Here is a 24337-nt window from a genome sequence, read left to right as displayed (position 1 = left end):
CTGACAGCCTCTTGTTAAAATTTGGTCTGTTCCTCAGGTACTATAAGGGATAGAACCGATATATTTGGTGTATAGGATGATTGTTAGGTGTACATGTCTGTCTGACAGCCTCTTGTTAAGGTTTGGTCTGTTCCTCAGGTACTATAAGGGATAGAATCGATATATTTGGTGTATAGGATGATTGTTAGGTGTACATGTCTGTCTGACAGCCTCTTGTTAAGGTTTGGTCTGTTCCTCAGATACTATAAGTGATAGAACCGATATATTTGGTGTATAGGATGATTGTTAGGTGAACATGTCTGTCTGACAGCCTCTTGTTAAGGTTTGGTGTGTTTCAGAGGTACTATAAGGGATAGAACCGATATACTTGGTGTATAAGACGATTGTTAGGTGTACATGTCTGTCTAACAGCCTCTTGTTAAGGTTTGGTCTGTTCCTCAGGTACTATAAGGGATAGAACCGATATATTTGGTGTATAGGACGATTGTTAGGTGTACATGTCTGTCAAACAGCCTCTTGTTAAGGTTTGATCTGTTCCTCAGTTACTATAAGGGATAGAACCGATATATTTGGTGTATAGGATGATTGTTAGGTGTAAATGTCTGTCTGACAGCCTCTTGTTAAGGTTTGGTCTGTCCCTCAGGTACTATAAGGGATAGAACCGATATATTTGGTGTATAGGATGATTGTTAGGTGTACATGTCTGTCTGACAGCCTCTTGTTAAGGTTTGGTCTGTTCCTCAGGTACTATAAGGGATAGAACCGATATATTTGGTGTATAGGATGATTGTTAGGTGTACATAATGTACATGTCTGTCCGACAGCCTCTTATTAAGGTTTGGTCTGTTCCTCAGGTACTATAAGGGATAGAACCGATATATTTGGTGTATAGAATGATTGTTAGATAACATGTCTGTCTGACAGCCTCTTATTAAGGTTTGGTCTGTTCCTCAGGTACTATAAGGGATAGAACCGATATATTTGGTGTATAGGATGATTGTTAGGTGTACATGTCTGTCTGACAGCCTCTTATTAAGGTTTGGTCTGTTCCTCAGTTAGTAAAGGGATAGAACCGATATATTTGGTGTATAGGATGATTGTTAGGTGTACATGTCTGTCTGACAGCCTCTTGTTAAGATTTGGTCTGTTCCACGGGTACTATAAGGGATAGAACCGATATAGTTGGTGTATATGATGATTGTTAGGTGTACATGTCTATCTGACAGCCTCTTGTTAAGTTTCGGTCTGTTCCTCAGGTACTATAAGGGATAGAACCGATATATTTGGTGTATAGGATGATTGTTAGGTGTACATGTCTGTCTGACAGCCTCTTGTTAAGGTTTGGTCTGTTCCTCAGGTACTATAAGGGAAAGAACCGATATATTTGGTGTATAGGATGATTGTTAGGTGTAAATGTCTGTCTGACAGCCTCTTGTGAAGGTTTGGTCTGTTCTCAGTTACTATAAGGGATAGAACCGATATATTTGGTGTATAGGACGATTGTTAGGTGTACATGTCTGTCTGACAGCCTCTTTTTAAGGTTTGGTCTGTTCCTCAGGTACTATAAGGGATAGAACCGTTATATTTGGTGTATAGGATGATTGTTAGGTGTACATGTCTGTCTGACAGCCTCTTGTTAAGGTTTGGTCTGTTCCTCAGGTACTATAGGGGATAGAACCGATATATTTGGTGTATAGGATGATTGTTAGGTGTACATGTCTGTCTGACAGCCTCTTATTAAGGTTTGGTCTTTTCCTCAGGTACTATAAGGGATAGAACCGATATATTTGGTGTATAGAATGATTGTTAGATGACATGTCTGTCTGACAGCCTCTTGTTAAGGTTTGGTCTGTTCATCAGGTACTATAAGGGATAGAACCGATATATTTGGTGTATAGGATGATTGTTAGGTGTAAATGTCTGTCTGACAGCCTCTTGTGAAGGTTTGGTCTGTTCTTCAGTTACTATAAGGGATAGAACCGATATATTTGGTGTATAGGATGATAGTTAGGTGTACATGTCTGTCTGACAGCCTCTTGTTAAGGTTTGGTCTGTTCCTCAGGTACTATAATGGATATAACCGATATATATGGTGTATAGGATGATTGTTAGGTGTACATGTCTGTCTGACAGCCTCTTGTTAAGTTTTGGTCTGTTCCACGGGTACTATAAGGGATAGAACCGATATATTTGGTGTATAGGATGATTGTTAGGTGTACATGTCTGTCTGACATCCTCTTGTTAAGGTTTGGTCTGTTCCTCATGTACTATAAGGCATAGAACCGATATATTTGGTGTATAGGATGATTGTTAGGTGTACATGTCTGTCTGATAGCCTCTTGTTAAGGTTTGGTCTGTTCCTCAGGTACTATAAGGGATAGAACCGATATATTTGGTGTATAGAATGATTGTTAGGTGTCTACATGTTTATCTGACAGCCTCTTGTTAAGTTTTGGTCTGTTCCTCGGATACTATAAGGGATAGAACCGATATATTTGGTGTATAGGATAATTGTTAGGTGTACATGTCTGTCTGACAGCCTCTTGTTAAGGTTTGGTCTGTTCCTCAGGTACTATAAGGGATAGAACCGATATACTTGGTGTATAGGATGATTGATAGGTGTACATGTCTGTCTGACAGCCTCTTGTTAAGGTTTGGTCTGTTCCTCAGGTACTATAAGGGATAGAACCGATATATATGGTGTATAGGATGATTGTTAGGTGTACATGTCTGTCTGACAGCCTCTTGTTAAGGTTTGGTCTGTTCCTCAGGTACTATAAGGGATAGAACCGATATATTTGGTGTATAGAATGATTGTTAGGTGTCTACATGTTTATCTGACAGCCTCTTGTTAAGTTTTGGTCTGTTCCTCGGATACTATCAGGGATAGAACCGATATATTTGGTGTATAGGATAATTGTTAGGTGTACATGTCTGTCTGACAGCCTCTTGTTAAGGTTTGGTCTGTTCCTCAGGTACTATAAGGGATAGAACCGATATACTTGGTGTATAGGATGATTGTATGGTGTACATGTATGTCTGACAGCCTCTTGTTAAGGTTTGGTCTGTTCCTCAGGTACTATAAGGGATAGAACCGATATATTTGGTGTATAGGATGATTGTTAGGTGTACATGTCTGTCTGACAGCCTACTGTTAAGGTTTTGTCTGTTCCTCAGGTACTATAAGGGATAGAACCGATATATTTGGTTTATAGGATTATTGTTAGGTGTACATGTCTGTCTGACAGCCTCTTGTTAATGTTCGGTCTGTTCTAGGTGTACATAGATACATGTATCAGAAGATGTCTGTCTGACATGGTTCATTTGACCATGACTTCTTTTTGATTATGTTGTGTTTATGTTATACAAATGATATATAACAGACTGTCAACATAATTCAATTATAAGTAAAACAGACCAGAGAGTCACATTTCATCCTGTGCACTCTTGCCTATATAAATGTATGCATGCTTGGTTTACTTTTATAAATTTTGACTTGGATGGAGAGTTGTCTCATTGGCACTCATACCACATCTTCTTATATCTATGATTTGTTTTAATAAGTTTATAAAATTAAGAGATGTGGTAGGATTGCCAATAAGACAACTATCAAACTGTCAAATAAAAAAATACTATTTTATCGCACCATGGGTAAATTATGACGTTGTGATTGGTTAAAAGCCATGGCGTGCCAATGAGACAACTAACAAACATTCCTATAAAAACAAATACTAGTATGTCCGACAGCAACTAAATACAACCACTGATATAAAAGGTTCTGTCACATATAGAATGTGGAGGGGTTAATAACGTGTTTTGAGAGCTCAATATTTCCTCATGTTCCTGATAGACAAGCATAGAAAACGAGTTTAGAAATATTCGAATGTTAGAAAGGGCAAAAGGAAAATCGCCGTCCCAAAAAAGTGAATATTAAAAATAAGGACCAGGAACTTCAAAAGTCATATCTTTTGTAAACTTTTAATTTTATTTTCTTCTTGTGAAACGTAAATATTTAAATCTAGGAAATATGTTTTTATAATAGTTAATTTCTTATTTTTTAGACTCCAGGCCACTCAGAGAAAATAAGTTGGCCAAGAGTGTACAGAAACCTATATATTGATATATTGTCGAACAAAAAAAAAACCCAGATAGATCTCTAATTACCTCCCTTGATATGTTATTACCTCCTTTGATCAAACTACAGTTCAGTTTGTATTGGAACATATCAGCTTCATACTGTAGGAAATAAACTTGTTGTAAGGATTGGGATATATATTTCTGCTGTATAAAAAAAGGAAAACATGAAGACACATAATGCTGAGTTAGAGTAGCATATCAGAAAATATACTGCATAGTTTAAGAACACATACTGCAAAATTGAAGGAACATATATATAATTGGAAAACTTAAAAGGGTGTAGTCAGAGAGATGAGAACATACACTAGTGATAAGCTGTATAGATGTGATATATGTGGTACAGGGTTTGGTCAAAGTTCACACTTGCAGAGACACTTGAAAATACATACTGGTGATAAACCTTATAAATGTGATATATGTGGTAAAGATTTCGGTCAAAGTTCAAGCTTGCGGTCTCACATGAGAATACATACTGGTGATAAACCTTATAAATGTGATGTATGTGGTAAAGTGTTTAGTTATAGTTCAAATTTACAGAATCATATGAGAACACATACTGATGACAAACCTTATAACTGTGATGTATGTGGTAAAGTATTTAGGTATAGTACAAGTTTACAGATTCATATGCGAACACATACTGATGACAAACCTTATAACTGTGATGTATGTGGTAAAGGGTTTAAGTATAGTACAAGTTTAAAGATTCATATGAGAACACATACTGATGACAAACCTTATAACTGTGATGTATGTGGTAAAGTGTTTAAGTATAGTACAAGTTTACAGCATCACACGAGAAGACATACTGGTGATAAACCTCATAAGTGTAGTATATGTGGTAAAGGGTTTGGTGATAGTTCAACCTTAAAGAGACACATGAGAACACATACTGGTGATAAACCTTTTATATGTAATATATGTGGTAAAGGGTTTCGGTGTAGTACAAGTTTACAGATTCACACAAGAACACACACTTGTGACAAACCTTATAAATGTAGTATATGTGGTAAAGGGTTTGGTGATAGTTCAACCTTAGGGAGACACATGAGAAGACACACTGGAGATAAACCTTATAAGTGTCACGTTTGTGATAAAAAGTTTAGTGAAAATTCAGGTTTACATAAGCACATGATAATACACACTGGTGATAAACCTTATAACTGTGATGTATGCAGTAAAGGTTTTGCTCAAAAATCAAACTTAAAGATACACATGAGAACACATCATGCACATACTGGTGAAAAATCTTAAAAATGTGATGTATGTGGTAAAGGGTTTATGCATAAGTCAAATTTACAGATTCACACGAGAATACACACTGGTGATAAACCTTATAAATGTGGTGAATGTGGTAAAGTGTTTAGTTATAGTTCAAATTTACAGAATCATATGAGAACACATACTGATGACAAACCTTATAACTGTGATGTATGTGGTAAAGTATTTAGGTATAGTACAAGTTTACAGATTCATATGCGAACACATACTGATGACAAACCTTATAACTGTGATGTATGTGGTAAAGTGTTTAGGTATAGTGCAGGTTTAAAGATTCATATGAGAACACATACTGATGACAAACCTTATAACTGTGATGTATGTGGTAAAGTGTTAAAGTATAGTACAAGTTTACAGCAACACACGAGAAGACATACTGGTGATAAACCTCATAAATGTAGTATATGTGGTAAAGGGTTTGGTGATAGTTCAACCTTAAAGAGACACATGAGAACACATACTGGTGATAAACCTTTTATATGTAATATATGTGGTAAAGGGTTTCGGTGTAGTACAAGTTTACGGATTCACACAAGAACACACACTTGTGACAAACCTTATAAATGTAGTATATGTGGTAAAGGGTTTGGTGATAGTTCAACCTTAGGGAGACACATGAGAAGACACACTGGAGATAAACCTTATAAGTGTCACGTTTGTGATAAAAGGTTTAGTGAAAATTCAGGTTTACATAAGCACATGATAATACACACTGGTGATAAACCTTATAACTGTGATGTATGCAGTAAAGGTTTTGCTCAAAAATCAAACTTAAAGATACACATGAGAACACATCATGCACATACTGGTGAAAAATCTTATAAATGTGATGTATGTGGTAAAGGGTTTATGCATAAGTCAAATTTACAGATTCACACGAGAATACACACTGGTGATAAACCTTATAAATGTGGTGAATGTGGTAAAGTGTTTAGTTATAGTTCAAATTTACAGAATCATATGAGAACACATACTGATGACAAACCTTATAACTGTGATGTATGTGGTAAAGTATTTTGGTATAGTACAAGTTTACAGATTCATATGCGAACACATACTGATGACAAACCTTATAACTGTGATGTATGTGGTAAAGTGTTTAGGTATAGTGCAGGTTTAAAGATTCATATGAGAACACATACTGATGACAAACCTTATAACTGTGATGTATGTGGTAAAGTGTTTAAGTATAGTACAAGTTTACAGCATCACACGAGAAGACATACTGGTGATAAACCTCATAAGTGTAGTATATGTGGTAAAGGGTTTGGTGATAGTTCAACCTTAAAGAAACACATGAGAACACATACTGGTGATAAACCTTTTATATGTAATATATGTGGTAAAGGGTTTCGGTGTAGTACAAGTTTACGGATTCACACAAGAACAAACACTTGTGACAAACCTTATAAATGTAGTATATGTGGTAAAGGGTTTGGTGATAGTTCAACCTTAGGGAGACACATGAGAAGACACACTGGAGATAAACCTTATAAGTGTCACGTTTGTGATAAAAGGTTTAGTGAAAATTCAGGTTTACATAAGCACATGATAATACACACTGGTGATAAACCTTATAACTGTGATGTATGCAGTAAAGGTTTTGCTCAAAAATCAAACTTAAAGATACACATGAGAACACATCATGCACATACTGGTGAAAAATCTTATAAATGTGATGTATGTGGTAAAGGGTTTATGCATAAGTCAAATTTACAGATTCACACGAGAATACACACTGGTGATAAACCTTATAAATGTGGTGAATGTGACAAAGAGTTTAGTCAGAGCCAAAATTTACATAGACACATGAGAACACATACTGGTGATAAACCTTATATTACAGAGCTCCAGATAAGCTGCGTATTTGCGTGATCACGCAATACAAATAATTAAAAACCCAATGCAATTGCCCATTGCAGGGTTCAAAAACCCAATTCATTCAAAGGAAAACCCAATTATATGCCAAAACCATGAGTTCTTAACGCTTTTATTCGCTATTGTTTGCGTTATTTACCCTTATCTGATTACAGTCGTCGCGTAAATCTATTTTTATAATATTTATAATTGGAAATTTCCTTTCGTTCTAAAAATAGAACCCTGCATCATGTAGCCGAAATGGGTCCCTGTTGGAATTTTCCATTGCTCAAAAGGTACACGTGTTTATGAAAACATTTCGATCTTCTCTGCGTTTATCCAATTAGCGTTTGTCTTGTTGTCATATTTTTTTCGAATTGCTCGGGATTTATCATAACATACAATGAATTAAAACGAAAGTAAATATCCGATAAAAATATTGAATAGAAGCATGTTATCAGCTTCTTTTTGATACTTTAGGGAAAATTATTATGATGAGAACAAGACCCGTTTGCGTACCTTAACGAGAACATTGCTAGAACGATAAACACGGGGTTTTTTCAAGAACGAAATCAGCTGGAAAAAGTGAAAGGCCAAATCAATTATGACATGATATATGTAGTTGGAAAGCATCAGAAACCAAAAGTTCTAATCAGCTGGGACAACTTAACCCAGATTTATGTAAATTAAATTAAACAAAAACATTCAAGTATAATTTTAGTTTATATATTGTTTTTTTCATTTTAGTTGATGAGTGAATACACATATCCGTTTTTTACGTCAATTAATGCATCTTGACACTTTCTTTGTTTTGGTCTTATTGTTCTGTATGCTTATGATAGTTGTCTTATTGGCAAGTGTAGTTTAACATTGTCATTTATTTATTTGATGTTGCAGAATTATTTGTAAATTTAACTCTGTAAATTTAAGTTGAATGTGGTCTCCGTCATTAAACCTATAAACCTGGTCAAGGTTTTGGGGTATATCTTAAATCTTGGAACTACTTATTATTTTTATTAAAAAGTAGATCTGGCAAATAGGTGAAAGGACTTGCAAAACTTTCTTACAGCACCTAAATTTCACATATATTACATAAAAATCTAAACACTTAGCCACGCCTACCCCAACTAAACTGTAGGGTGATCATATGGGATCTAGAAAGGTAATTAGTAACTGTCCAACTAGTGACACCAGTTGCAGTTTCTATAAGTTGTGAGAAAATACAAAACTGGCAGAACGTTTAAGATGGAAAAACATCTGCATGGGGTTGATATAATGTGATTATAACATGCCTAAACATTCAATATTGTGTTGATGAAAAAACCCAATATTTAAGGAGCTTGGTGGTGAAAAACCCAATTTGATATTTGCTTGAGGGGTGAATTGGAATTGATAATGCAATTTCAAAACTTTATCACCCAATTACATAAAAAAATGGTGGGTAAAAACCCCAATTTGTGAATTCTTATCTGGAGCTCTGCTTATACATGCATGTAAATGTGTTAAATGTTTGACAGGATTTAGTCAGACTTGTGAATAAAAGAGACACGTGAGAATACATACTGGTGATAAACCTTATAAATATAACTTGTGTGATAAAGGGTTTAATGATCGTTCAAATTTCCATAGGCACAGGAGAATACATACTGGAGATACTCCTTATAAATGTGTTAAATGTGGTAAAGGGTTTAGCCAGATTGGAATCTTAATTAAACACATGAGAAAACACACTATAAACGATAAACCTTATAAATGTCACTTGTATAATAAAGAGCTATGTGAACTTCGTGTCTTAGAGAGACACATCAGAATACACACTGGAGATAAACCTTATAAATGTGCACATGTGTGAGAAAGAGCTATGAATTTATGTGAACTTCGTGGCTAAGAGAGACACGTGAGAATACACACTGAAGATAGACCTTATAAATGTCATGTTTGTGATAAATAGTTATGTGAACTCCATGGTTTCGAGCACGTAGAGAGACACATGAGAATACAAACTGGTTATAGACCTACTAAATGTGAAGGAAAAGATCAACATGATCAAGCCTGAGCAATCTCAAACTTATAGAGACACATGAGAATACATACATTGACATACAAGTGACAAACTTCATCAATGCGACGTACACAATTAAAGGTTAAGTAAACTTCATAGCTTACAGAAACACATGTAAGATATATACAGTACTACCTGTGACGTCATCAATGTGACTTACACAATATTAAAGGTTAAGTTAACGTCATAGCTTACAGAAACACATGTAACATATATACAGTACTACCTGTGACGTCATCAATGTGACCTACAATTAAAGGTTAAGTAAAATTCATAGCTTGCAGAAACACATGTAACATATATATACAGTACTACCTGTGACGTCTTCAATGTGACGTACACAATTAAAGGTTAAGTAAACTTCATAGCTTACAGAAACACATGTAACTTATATACAGTACTACCTGTGACGTCATCAATGTGACGTTGACAATTAAAGGTTAAGTAAACTTAATAGCTTACAGATTCACATGAGAATACATACATTGACATACAAGTGACAAACTTCATCAATGCAATGTGACGTACACAATTAAAGGTTAAGTAAACTTCATAGCTTACAGAACACATGAGAATACATACATTGACATACAAGTGATAAACTTCATCAATGTGACGTACACAATTAAAGGTTAAGTAAACTTCATAGCTTACAGACACACATGAAACATATATGTTAGACTCAGATCGACGTCCGGTCTCTAATCGACGTCCGTTGCTCAAATCGACGTCCAAATCTGACGTCACGTTCTCAAATCAGTGTCCAATATTATAACCCTCTAATCGACGTCCAATGTGACGTAATGAATCACAAAAACGATGTCTAATAGATGAGAGGAGAGATGTCTAATTTTATCAAATCATTTATTTTTTTTTAAGTTGATCTTTGTTTATATTATCTGTATCGTTTTGTCTTTTTTTGAAGTAGCTTACAGAAACTATAACTGTTTTCTTATATTGTTATCAAAATTAAAGGACAAACATCAGAAAATGACAATAGGACAATCACACACATCATATTACTTAAATATTACATGCAGATGCATATTAATATTTTGATGTAAGACGTTCATATTCTCGACCTACGTTGTGGTTTTCCTTCCTTTTTCATATAAACTAATGACATTTGTGTATACATTGTACAACAATGAGACAACAACCCTAAGACAAAGATAATCGAAAGACATCTAGTGGGCAATATACAGACTCGAACAATAGAAAGAATAAAAACGTATCGCCAGTTGTTGTAAAGTATTATGATGTGGACTTCTGACACTTATATTTTTCAACAACTTTTTATACGACCGCAAAAAAATTTTTGTGGTCATATATTGGTATGATGTTGGCGTCGTCGTCGTCGTCGTCGTCGTCGTCGTCGTTGTCGTCGTCGTCCGGCGTCGTCCGAAGACACATTGGTTTTCGCACTCTAACTTAAGTTTAAGTGAATGGATCTCTATGAAATTTTACCACAAGGTTCAATACCACAAAAGGAAGGTTGGGATTGATTTTGGGGGTTATGGTACCAACAGTAGAGGAAAAAGGGGCCAAAAATAAGCATTTTTGTAACTTCCAGACATAACTTGTGTGTTAGTGTATGGATCTCTCTGACATTGTACCACAAGGTTCCATATCACAAAAGGAATGCTGGGATTGATTTTGGGGGTAATTGCCTAAAAATTTTAGGAATTAGGGGCCAAAAAAGGGGCAAAAAACAAGCATTTTTCTAGTTTCATGACAATAACTTGTGTGTAAGTGTATGGATCTTTCTGAAATTGTACTACAAGGTTCCACAAAGGGAAAGCTGGAATTGAGTTTGGGGGTAATTACCGAAACGTTTAGGAATTGGGGACCAAAAAGGGGCCAAAAATAAGCATTTTTCTAGTTTCCAGACAATAACTTGTGTGCAAGTGTATGGATCTCTCTGAAATTGTACTGCAAGGTACCATACCACAAAGGGAAGGCTGGGATTGAGTTTGGGGGTGATGAATCATAAGGGGGTTCAAAAAATTTGGGGGGGAGTTTTTTTTTTTCCTTTTTTTTTTTTCTTTTTTTCCTTTTTTTTTCTTTTAAAATTTTCCATTTTAAGTTGGTTATTACTGATTTATATTTAAAAGCAAATAATAATGATATGGTAGGAGATACACACCAAACAGGATGTGTAAATTATTATATAATAAGTTTTGTGCAATAGCAAGAAATTTTCAATTGCACAGTATTGCACAATAGCAAGACATCTTCAATTGCACAGTATTGCGCAATAGCAAGAAATATCCAATAGCACAATATTGCGCAATAGCAAGATATTGTCAATTGTACAGTATTGCACAATAGCAAGAAATATTTAATTGCACAGTATTGTGCAAAAGAAGATACTTCCTATAAATTGCTTATTTTTTGACCAATTTCAATGGGGTTTTATTCTTGAATTCTTGGGGTCCTTTAATATGCTGAATCTAACCGTGTATTTAGTTTTTGGATTTTGGGCCCCGTTTTTAAATTGGTCCACATTGAGGTCCAAAGGGTCCAAAATTCAACTTTGTTTGATTTTTATCAAAAATTGAATTATTGGGGTTCTTTGATATGCCGAATCTAACCGTGTATTTAGATTCTTAATTTTTGGTTCCGTTTTCAAATTGGTCTACATGTACATTAAGGTCCAAAGGGTCCAAAATTAAACTTAGTTTGATTTTAACAAAAATTGAATTCTTAGGGTTCTTTGATATGCTGAATCTAAACATGTATTTAGATTTTTGATTATGGGTCCAGTTTTCAAGTTGGTCCAAATCGGGGTCCAAAATTAAACTTTGTTTGATTTCAACAAAAATTGAATATATGGGGTTCTTTGATATGCTGAATCTAACCATGTATTTAGATTTTTGATTTTAGGGCCCCGTTATCAACTTTGTCCACATTGAGGTCAGAAGGGTCCAAAATTAAACTTTGTTTGATTTCATCAAAAATTGAATTCTTTGGGTTCTTTGATATGCTGAATCTAACCATGTATTTAGATTTTGGATATTGGACCATAATAGGTGAATGTCCAATTTAAAATTTTTAAGTTCTTAGACCACATTCATTCTGTGTCAGAAACCTATGCTGTGTCAAATATTTAATCACAATCCAAATGCAAAGCTGTATCAAGCTTGAATGTTGTGTCCATAATTGCCCCAACTGTTCAGGGTTCGACCTCTGCGGTCGTATCAAGCTGCGTCCTGCGGAGCATTTTATTGAGTTTTAGGTTCAACCCACCCTTTATTAAAGTTGTGATTTTACTGCTACAAGTCCATAAACAATGATAAAACGGACTTTGATTAGAGAAGCCAAAAAATTGGACGTCGATTTTGAGATCTGAGTCTTACATATATACCAGACATACATAACGTAAACCTTATAATTGTTTGTATATAAACTATTCGTTCATTACAATGTATCATGTTTATTTTGTACTTAATATAAATCAGGCCTTTAAATTTCTCGTTTGAATTGTTTTACATTTGTTATTTTGGGCCTTTTATAGCAGACTACATGGACTATGCGGTGTGGGTTTTGTCATTTCGGGGCCTTTTATAGCAGACTACATGGACTATGTGGTGTGGGTTTTGCTCAACGTACAATGATCTCTAGTTGTTAATTTCTATATACTTGATATATGTTATTTGGTCTCTTGTGGAGAGTTGGGTCATGGGAATCATACGACATATTTTGTCTTATATATTCATAGCTCATACATGTAGCATGTGCAGAAACACGAAACATACACCGGAGAGAAACTTTATAATTCTGAGGTATGCATGTCACTGTGGGCAGGTGGACAGAACAAAATCCACCTGAGCTGTGGTGTAGTTGAGGTGTCAGACCACCAATTGACTCCCTCCAATTTAGAACGCAAAAGAAGGCGTACAAAAAATAGTGCATTTAATGTCATTGTTTACTTGAACTAACCAACAAATGCAGAAATGAAATTTTGGTGAAAGAGAAATATATTTAGACCATTTTGAGCCAAAATTTACTTATCTCTTAGTTTGCATTTAAAATTTAGGAATGATGCGCTCCATAGTATACTTATTTAAGATTTCCAGAAAACCAGGGGTTATTTTTAGCGGTACCTCAGTTCAGGAGGTCTCTTCTTTCTTATAAGGCTTTAAATTGGCATGTAGAAAGTTGATACCTGTACGATTCAGGATATACCTGGTTTCTATGAAGTAAAACTTATGGTAAAATAATTAGAAAGCTGTGAAAATTGCAAAATTTGGTTGAACAGATAGGGACTTTTAATTGGTGGTCTGGCACCTTTTATATAGGATGTACAGATACCGGAGATTAACCTTATAATTCTAAGGTATGCATTCCACTTTGGGCAGAGGGACAAAGCAAAATCCACCTCAGCTGTAGTGTAGTTTATAGCATGTACAGATACACGAGAAGAAACCTTTTAATTCTGAGGTATGCATGCCACTGTGGGCAGGTAGACAAAACAACATCCACCTGAGTTGTAGTGTAGTTTATAGCATGTACAGATACCGGAGAGGAAACCTTATAATCCTGAGGTATGCATGCCACTGTGGGCTGGTGGACAAAGCAAAATCCACCTGAGCTGTAGTGTAGTTTATAGCATGTACAGATACCGGAGATAATCCTTTTAATTCTGAGGTATGCATGTCACTGTGGGCTGGTGGACAAAGCAAAATCCACCTTAGCTGTAGTGTAGTTTATAGCATGTACAGATACCGGAGATAAACCTTATAATTCTGAGGTATGCATGCCACTGTGGGCTGGTGGAAAAAGCAAAATCCACCTTAGCTGTAATGTAGTTTATAGCATGTACAGATCTATCTATACCGGAGATAAACCTTATAATTCTGAGGTATGTGGTGGTAGGTTTGTTGGCAGTAATGAATAATACAGACACAAGATATTCTGGTGATAATTAAACCCTGATATATAAACATGATAAATTTCCAGGAACACATCAGCGGTACACACACTCGGACAAGGGATTCACCATATAAATGTGATGTATGTGGTAGAGGCGTTAGTCTCATTACTGACACACACACAACGTATGAATGTGGTGTGCACATAAGTGACCCACCTTATACATGTTATAAATAGGATGTACAATGTATGTGGTAAACGATTTAGTGAGTTTAATAAATAGCCTGGATATATGAGCGGTTGTGATTTAGCTTATTGAACATGGTAAAGGTGGTAAAAGCTTTAAAAAAATGTGATTGTGTGCTTATGCTTTCAGCCACAGTATCTATACTATTAAATTTGTAGATCAATTTTTTTAGGTTTTTCTCCGAGCCGACGATCGTCTGAAGTATTATATAATATGATATTATAGCAAGATACAAATAAAATAAAATATAATTTTGATTACTAATGTGATGTAATCATAATTGTTTCAAATCAAAGCTAAGTAAATGTTTATCATTTATAGTCATTTTTTAATTATATAAATATGAAATTATGAAATATAGATCTACAAAATATAGTGGGGGGGGGGGGCACTTCAATACTTAAGGGATAGGGGGTGTCGCTGGGGTTCTGTTACCCCACCCTTTTCATATAATTTAGATCTTAAATATGTAAACCTTTTTCATATATTGCGTAGGTAAAAATGTAACCTTTTTGCCATATTGGTTTGGTTTCGTGTGATGTGTTGGGAAAGTTGTATATAAGGCTAAGATTCTGTATGTAATGTTTATTTACGGCGAGACTTTTGGCTGTGAAAAAATGACAGGGCTTTCCATATACAAGTAATTGGAACTTTATTGACCTTATTATATATTTCTGATAGTTTTCCCCACCTATTCACATATTTTCAAGCTGGAAATGTGACCTATTCCAGCGGCACGTCCTATCACCTTGTATATAGGAAGTGTCCCCCCCCCCCCCCCTGAGCATGTATGTAACACATTTGGACTTAGTTTAATTCATGTGCTGGCTCCATGGTTTCAAAAGGACGAGAACGGTATTCATTATACATACACTAACAAGAACAAAATCACATGCCCAACGAAAAAATCAGTAAATATATCCCAATATTTTAATTATCATGCGTTGTTTATATCCATATGCTGGATTGCAATAAAAATGTTTAAAAAAAACCCATTAAATTATCATATCAGTAGATAAATTACACAAAATAAAAATAACAATTAAACGTTCAAGATAACCTACATATAATAAATGCAAGTTGATTTATGAAACACAATCACGCAAAAACAATATTGGGTACGAGTTGGTTGAGTACGAGTTGCTGAAGGTACGAGTTGTCGTGTACCCTACTTCAGTTAACTTCTGCTGTGAAATCTACACATGTTACACGACCTATTTTTGAGTTTGATTCAAGAAAAGGTAAACTTGTCATAAACAATGATCATTTATGTATAATGTATATATTTCTTGTTGTTTGTTTTAGAACTGAATCGCTTAAACAAAATGACTTGCTATTAAAAATATAAGTTTTATACTTTGCGCCAAATTTGCGTTGTAAAATTTTCAAGAGTTTACTAAAAAAACGTGAAACCAAAGAATTAATTACAAATAAAAATACATCCTTGATAAAACAGTCTCTGGCTGATACTATTAGTCGCTTCAAACTGACCAATATAAGTCCCTTGGCAGTGGCGGATCCAAAAGGGGGGGGGGGGGTCCGGGGGTTGGAACCCCCCTTTTCTTGGACGATCAATGCATTTGAATGGGGACATATAGTTGGAACTCCCCATTTATCGTGGGTTGGGAACCCCCTTTTAAAAATGGCTGGATCCGCTCCTGCTTGATAGGAAGTAGGACAGTTAGTTGTTGAAGAAATGTGTCTATGGAACGCCAAATATTTAAAAATATAATTATCAAAGTGGTGTTGAACAAAAAAATTAATTTACAAACAATACTACACGGACGTTCTTAAGAATGAATCAAATTAATCTACATTCAAGACAAGTATGTGCCCTTCACAGAAAGTCATATCAATTCAATATATTATTTTTATATTGGAAAGAGCACAATAGAGGCGTGTGATCCAAATCTACTATAAATGAAATAAAGATCAATGAGAATGAATGTAACATCAAGTCATAAGTACATAGTAGATATGTTCTATGGATACCATATAGCAAACAAACATATCATACTCACATCACAGCTTAGGAAGCAATACACAGTTAGAAGTTTAGTTTCGCATTTTGGCCTTGGTGAATTTTCAAAATATGAAAGTTGTTGTACAATAAAACTGATCTTTAGATAGTTGAAGAATAATATAGCCTCCAAGTGGGTTTATATGAACATCAAGATTGTTTTAGCATGTTTTATAGGCCATTTTTCTGTTTGACAGTCCGTATTTTCACATCCGTCTAAATTGCATTTAAATGATAAATTCAACAAAACTTACCGTTATCTTGATGATATTTTTTCGTTAAATAATCAAGAATTTTCTAAATATATTGCCGAAATATACCCAAAGGAACTTACTTTAAATAAATCAAATGTAAACTCCAATAACTGTCCTTTCCTAGATTTAAATATTTCAGTTTTACACAGGAAACTCCACACTAAAATGTTCATTCACTGTTTTTCTTTTTTGGATAATGATGTTCCTCCTATGGTACCATCTTACGGTGTTTATATTTCACAACTTGTTCGCTATGCCCGTGTCTGTTGTGACGTTTTAGATTTTAACGAACGTAATCTATGTATTACTGGTAAATTATTTAGTCAAGGTTTTCGTTATATACCACACATTACTTAAAACTTTTACTAAATTCTTCCATAGATATAAAGGTTTGGTTTCAAAAATTCATTGTACCTGTAGGAAACTTATTTCAAATGAGATAGCATATCCTCATTATTACGGAGATGTTCTTTAACAGAAATTTAGAAACGATCCTGGTAAACTTATCGATCCTTTAAATAAATTTATTCTAAAAGGTTACAATTCAAGCTTGTCATTAGATCTTTGGATATTGTTTTTATTAGTATTAATATTGATTTTGTTATAAATCAGTAAATTAAAAGCAAACTTAATATTATTGTTATATACATATGCACTTTCATGGATCTACTATCTGTCGATTCCTGTATCTTGGCATTGCACAGGTCATATTTTTCTCTGACTGTTTATGACGTCTTTACACTAAATTCATTGGATGTTGTCTGTGCACTGATTGATAATTAAGTCTTGTAACTCTTTTATTAGTTGTTATATAGGCTTTGAACTAGCTGTCAGTTACTGCTAGTACTCTTAGATATGTACCTTGTGTCTTTGAGTTGTTGGGATGTACACGTACCCGGCCACGTCCACTCTATGTTTTTGTTGTTGGGATGTACAAGTACCCGGCCACGTCCACTCTATGTTTTTGTTGTTGGGATGTACAAGTACCCGGCCACGTCCACTCTATGTTTTTATTGTTGGGATGTACAAGTACCCGGCCACGTCCAATCTATGTTTTTGTTGTTGGGATGTACAAGTACCCGGCCACGTCCACTCTATGTTTTATGTTGTTGGGATGTACAAGTACCCGGCCACGTTCACTCTATGTTTTTGTTGTTGGGATGTACAAGTACCAGGCCACGTCCACTCTATGTTTTTTGTTGTTGGGATGTACAAATACCCGACCACGTCCACTCTATGTTTTTGTTGTTGGGATGTACAAGTACCAGGCCACGTCCATTCTATGTTTTTTTTTGTTGGGATGTACAAGTACGCGGCCACGTCCACTCTATGTTTTTGTTGTCGGGATGTACAAGTACCCGGCCACGTCCACTCTATGTTTTTGTTGTTGTGATGTACAAGTACCCGGCCACGTCCACTCTATGTTTTTGTTGTTGGGATGTACAAGTACCCGGCCACGTTCACTCTATGTTTTTTGTTGTTGGGATGTACAAGTACCCGGCCACGTCCACTCTATGTTTTTGTTGTCGGGATGTACAAGTACGCGGCCACGTCCACTCTATGTTTTTGTTGTTGGGATGTACACAAGTACCCGGCCACGTCCACTCTATGTTTTTGTTGTTGGGATGTACAAGTACCCGGCCACGTCCACTTTATAATTTTTGTTGTTGGGATGTACAAGTACCCGGCCACATCCACTCTATGTTTTTGTTGTTGGGATGTAAAAGTACCCGGCCACGTCCACTCTATGTTTTTGTTGTCGGGATGTACAAGTAACTGGCCACGTCCACTCTATGTTTTTGTTGTTGGGATGTACAAGTACGCGGCCACGTCCACTCTATGTTTTTGTCATATGTATTTTGTATCTCTATTTGTATCCATCTGCCGAGTCTTTTTCAACTGATTTGTATAGTTGTTCTTATGTTGCACTTTTACACCACTGTCCCAGGTTAGGGGGTGGGTTGGGATCCCGCTAACATGTTTAACCCGCCACATTATGTATGTACAGTATGTGCCTGTCCCAAGTCAGAAGCCTAAAAGTTCAGTGGTTGTCGTTTGTTGCTGTGTTACATATATTTGTTTTTCTTTCATTTTTTTTTGTACATTAATTAGGCAGTTAGTTTTCTCGTTTGAATTGTTTTACGTTTGTTATGTCAGGGCTTTTTGTAGCTGACTATGCGGTATGGGCGTTGTTCATCGTTGAAGGCCGTACATTGACCTATAGCTGCTAATATCTGTGTCAATTGGTATCTTGTGGAGAGTTGTCTCATTGGCAATCATACCACATCTTTTTTTTTATATATATAATAGCCTCTTTAATATCTTCAATTTAAAAACATCAATATTAAATTAAGCTGTGTGGTGTTAGTAGAATTAGAAAACACCCTAATATTGCATAGTCAATGTAACAATAGGATTTCAGTTAATTATTTTTTAGACAAACGTATGCATGTTCTTTTTATAAACTTGATAGATTTAGGAGGCCCCCCTTTTTGGGAAAATTTGGTTGAATACAGGGAATCACTGAAGCATGACTATAGCGGCCCCCTCTTAGACAGTCAGTGTGCCCCCTTATGAAAATTTCTGGGTCCACCACTGACGGACACAATTAGGATAAGGTGGGGTTAACATGTTTGTGAGAGCTCAATCCTTCTTGACATGCCTGAAGCTAGGATAGTCGCAGGCACAAGCATAGAAAACGAGTTGGGGAATATTTACAATGTTAGAAGGGGCAAAAGGAAAATCACTGTCAAAAAAAAGAAGGAATTAACAAAAAAGACCAAGTAATCATCCCTTTTTTTAAATGTTTTATTGATTTTCCTGCGTGAAACTTTAATTTATATGTCCGAATATTGAAATTTGTTTTCTATAAAAGTTAACTTCTCTTATTTAGATTCCACATCACTCAAAGAAAATGACGTGAAAAAGAATGCACAGAAACCAATGAACTTACAAATCAAGATGAGAACACACACTGGTGATAAGCCCAATACATGTGATATATGTGGTAAAGGGTTTGGTCATAGTTCAGCCTTGGGAAGACACATAAGAACACACACTGGTGATAAACCTTATAAATGTGATGTATTCGGAAGAAGTTTTGCTGACAGTTCAAACTTAAAGAGCCACATAAGAACACACACTGGTGATAAACCTTATAAATGTGATGTATGCGGAAGAGGTTTTGCTGACAGTTCAAACTTAAAAAAGCCACATAAGAACACACACTGGTGATAAACCCAATACATGTGATATATGCGGTGAAAGGTTTGCTAAGAGTTCAACCTTAGTAATACACTTAAGAACACACACTGGGGATAAACCTTATAAATGTGATGTATGCGATAAAAGTTTTCCTCAAAGTTCAAACTTAAAGACACACATGAGAACACACACTGGTGATAAACCGTATAAATGCGATATATGTGGTAAAGGGTTTGCTCAAAGTTCACCCTTATGGAGACACATGAGAATACACACTGGTGATAAACTGTATAAATGTGATATATGTGGTAAAGGGTTCGCTCAAAGTTCCACATTGCAGAGACACACGATATCACACACTGATGATCAACCTGATATAGGCGATGAGTTAAGTCATAGTTCAAACTTACAAATATGTGGCTTACAAAAGATGAAATCACATATTGGTGATAAACCTAATGCATGTGATATATGTGGTAAAGGGTTTGCTCATAGTTCAACTTTATTGATACACATAAGAACACATACTGGTGATAAACCCTATAAATGTGATGTATGCGGTAAAAGTTTTGCTCAGAGTTCAAACTTAAGGAGACACATAAGAACACACACTGGTGATAAACCGTATGAATGTGAAATGTGTGGTAAAGGGTTTGGTGTTTCTTCAAACTTGCACATACACATGAGATTGCACACTGGTTATAAACCTTATAAATGTGATATATGTGGTAAAAGGTGTATTCAGAGAAATGCTATGCAGATACACATGAGATCACACACTGGGTATAAACCGTCTAAATGTGATATATGTGGTAAAGGGCTTGGTAATAATTCAACATTGCAAAATCACATGAGAATACATACTGGTGATAAACCTTACAAATGAGATATGTGTAGTAGAGAATTTGGTGATCGTTCAAACTGGCTGAAACACAAGAAGACACATTTGTGAAAATTAAACCTGATAAATGTGATATTTGTTGTAAAGGTTTTTTTTAAACAAACTTAACTACACACACGTGATCATACACTGTTGATAGGCCTTATAAAAGTGATATATGTATATGCGGTAAATGGATTAGTCGATGGTACAGAGACACATCAGAACACACACTGGAGATACTTTATAACTGTAATGTATGTGGTAAATGGATTATTCAATGTTACACATCAGAACACACACACATTGGTGATAAATTATAACTGTAATTGTATGTGGTAAATGGATGAGTTAATGTGAAACATCAGAACACACACTGGAGATGAATAATAACTGTAATGTATGTGGTAAATGGATTATTCAATGTTACACATCAGAAAACACACACTGGAGATAAATTATAACTGTAATGTATGTTGGAAATGGATTACTAGTATTCAGTGTTACACATTAGAACACACACATTGGTTATAAATTATAATTGTAATGCATGTGACTGAAAAATAAATTATAACTGTAATGAATGTGTTAAATGGTCAATTGTACGCATCAGAACACCCAATGGTGATTAATTATAAATGAAATGTATGTGGTAAATGGATTAGTCAATTGTACACATCAGAACACACATTGGTGATAAATAATAAATGAAACTATGTGGTAAATGGATTAGTCAATTATACATCAAAGGTATGTGGTAAATGGATTTAGTCAATTGTAAACATCAGAGCACACATTGGTGATAAATTGAAAATGAAATGTATGTGGTAAATTGGTTAGTCAATGTTACACTTCAGAACACACATTGGTAATGAATTATGAATGAAATGTATGTGGTAAATAGGTTAGTCAATGTTACACACGAGAACACACACTTGAGGTAAATTATAACTGTAATGGGTAAGGTAAATTGGTTAGTCAATGTTACACACTAGAACACACACTTGAGATAGATTATAACTGTAATGAATGTGGTAAATATGTTAGTCAATGTTACACACGAGAACACACACTTGAGGTAAATTATAATTGTAATGGGTGTGGTAAATTGGTTAGTCAATGTTACACATCAGAACACATACTGGAGATAAATGATAATTGTCAGTCCCCTACCGACGAAGTCGAAGGGGACTTTATGTTTGCACTCTGTCCGTCTGTCTGTCTATCTGTCCATCCGTCATTCCGGTAGTTTTCCACACTTTTTTTCTTCGTTCTTGAGGATATTGATTTGATATTTAGTATATAGTTTTATCATAACAAGTTATAGATCAGGTTCGAATTTTGTTCCGGTCTGATGATTTAGTCCATAGTTATGGTTCATATTTAATGTAAGAGTACTTTGTAAAACCATATTTCTGTACAAAGGGAAATAACTCATTTTTTAAAAGGCATTGTATTAATGATAAATAAAATTTTGGATTTATCTCCCTTTTCTTTGATAAATTGTTTGAAGAGAATTTTGTGGCAGGTTTGTTTGTTATTCTGTGTAAACTAATAAGTTGCAAATCTATATTAGTTTGTGACAAATGAAAGAAAAAATATTTGGAACTATTAATTATATTTGATTATAATTTGAAATAGATACACATTGTGTTGCATCATATCTAATTTTAGAGAACTATTAATCATATCTAATGTTAGAGTGTTTTCAACACTTTTTTTCTTCATGCTTGAAGATATTGATTGATAATTGGTGTATAGTTATATCATGACAAGTTACAGATCAAGTTCAAATGTTTGTTTCGGTCTGATAATTTTGTGCAGAGTTATGGTCCTTGGACCTGGAAAATTCACTCATACAATCAGTTGTCCGCACTGTTTTTCGTCATGCTTGAAGATAATGACCTGATAATTTTTTTTTTACACCATGACAAATTATAGAACAAGTTAGCATTTTGTTCCAGTATAATGAATTTTTTCCCGGTAGGGGACTATGTATTGCAATGCAATACTCTCAGAATGTTTGTTATGTATGTGGTAAATGTGTTAGTCAATGTTACACACCAGAACACACACTGGAGATAAATTATAACTGTAATGCATGTCGTAAATGGGTTAGCCAATGTTACACATCAGAACACATACTGGAGATAAATTATATCTGTAACGCATGTCGTAAATGGGTTAGCCAGTGTTACACATCAGAACACATACTGGAGATAATTTATAACTGTAATGTATGTGGTAAATGGATTAGTCAATGCTATAAATCAAAACACAAACTGGCGATAAATTATAACTAGAATGTACGAGTGTCATTATGTGGTAAATGGGTTAGCCAATTTTAGACATCAGAACACATACTTGAGATAAATTATAAATGAAATGTATGTGGTAAATGGATTAGTCAATGCTATAAATCAAAACACAAACTGGCGATAAATTATAACTAGAATGTACGAGTGTCATTATGTGGTAAATGGGTTAGCCAATTTTAGACATCAGAACACATACTTGAGATAAATTATAAATGAAATGTATGTGGTAAATGGATTAGTCAATGCTATAAATCAAAACACAAACTGGCGATAAATTATAACTAGAATGTACGAGTGTCATTATGTGGTAAATGGGTTAGCCAATTTTAGACATCAGAACACATACTTGAGATAAATTATAAATGAAATGTATGTGGTAAATGGATTAGTCAATGCTATAAATCAAAACACAAACTGGCGATAAATTATAACTAGAATGTACGAGTGTCATTATGTGGTAAATGGGTTAGCCAATTTTAGACATCAGAACACACACTGGAGATAAATTATGACTGTAATGTATGTGGTAAATGGATTAGTCAATGTTATAAATCAGAACACAAACTGGCGATAAATTATAAATGAAGTGTATGTGGTAAATGGATCCTAGCACCAAAAAAAAATTCTGACTTAAGAAAAAACCACAAATCTCCCCCCCCCCCCCCCCCCCCCCCAAAAAAAATAAATGAATAATTAAATGGTTGCTCCCTTAGTCAATTCTACACATCAGAATACACACTGGAGATAAATTATGACTGTAATGTATGTGGTAAATGGATTAGTCAATGTTATAAATCAGAACACAAACTGGCGATAAATTATAAATGAAGTGTATGTGGTAAATGGATCCTAGCACCAAAAACAAATTCTGACTTAAGAAAAAACCACAAATCTCCCCCCCCCCCCCCCCAAAAAAAATAAATGAATAATTAAATGGTTGCTCCCTTAGTCAATTCTACACATCAGAATACACACTGGAGATAAATTATGACTGTAATGTATGTGGTAAATGGATTAGTCAATGTTATAAATCAGAACACAAACTGGCGATAAATTATAAATGAAGTGTATGTGGTAAATGGATCCTAGCACCAAAAACAAATTCTGACTTAAGAAAAAAACACAAATCTCCGCCCCCCCCCCCCCCCCCCCAAAAAAAGTAAATAATTAAATGGTTGCTCCCTTAGTCAATTCTACACATC

At 34.9% G+C, this 24337-nt stretch overlaps 2 protein-coding genes and 1 pseudogene across 2 annotated transcripts; all 3 read left to right on the top strand.

Moving 5' to 3' along the window:
• Positions 1–4425: 4425 nt before the first annotated feature.
• Positions 4426–5408, top strand: LOC127721305 (zinc finger protein 235-like). Its single transcript, XM_052228041.1, has one exon. The coding sequence runs from the start codon at positions 4429–4431 to the stop codon at positions 5389–5391; it is 963 nt and encodes a 320-aa protein (XP_052084001.1). The 5' UTR covers positions 4426–4428; the 3' UTR covers positions 5392–5408.
• Positions 5409–5827: 419 nt separating this feature from the next.
• Positions 5828–8815, top strand: LOC127722265 (zinc finger protein 665-like). Its single transcript, XM_052229158.1, has 2 exons — positions 5828–7252; positions 8793–8815. Exons 1-2 carry the CDS (start codon positions 5866–5868, stop codon positions 8813–8815), a joined length of 1410 nt encoding a protein of 469 aa, XP_052085118.1. The 5' UTR covers positions 5828–5865.
• A 10576-nt stretch (positions 8816–19391) lies between these two features.
• LOC127722263 (zinc finger protein 239-like) lies at positions 19392–21349 on the top strand (annotated as a pseudogene).
• Positions 21350–24337: the final 2988 nt, after the last annotated feature.

This window comes from Mytilus californianus, unplaced genomic scaffold (assembly GCF_021869535.1).
Source record: "Mytilus californianus isolate M0D057914Y unplaced genomic scaffold, xbMytCali1.0.p SCAF_12, whole genome shotgun sequence".
Classification (NCBI taxonomy): Eukaryota; Metazoa; Mollusca; class Bivalvia; order Mytilida; family Mytilidae; genus Mytilus; species Mytilus californianus.
The sequence above is the reverse complement of the archived record's forward strand: the minus strand, read 5'-3'. Positions and strand labels throughout refer to the sequence as shown.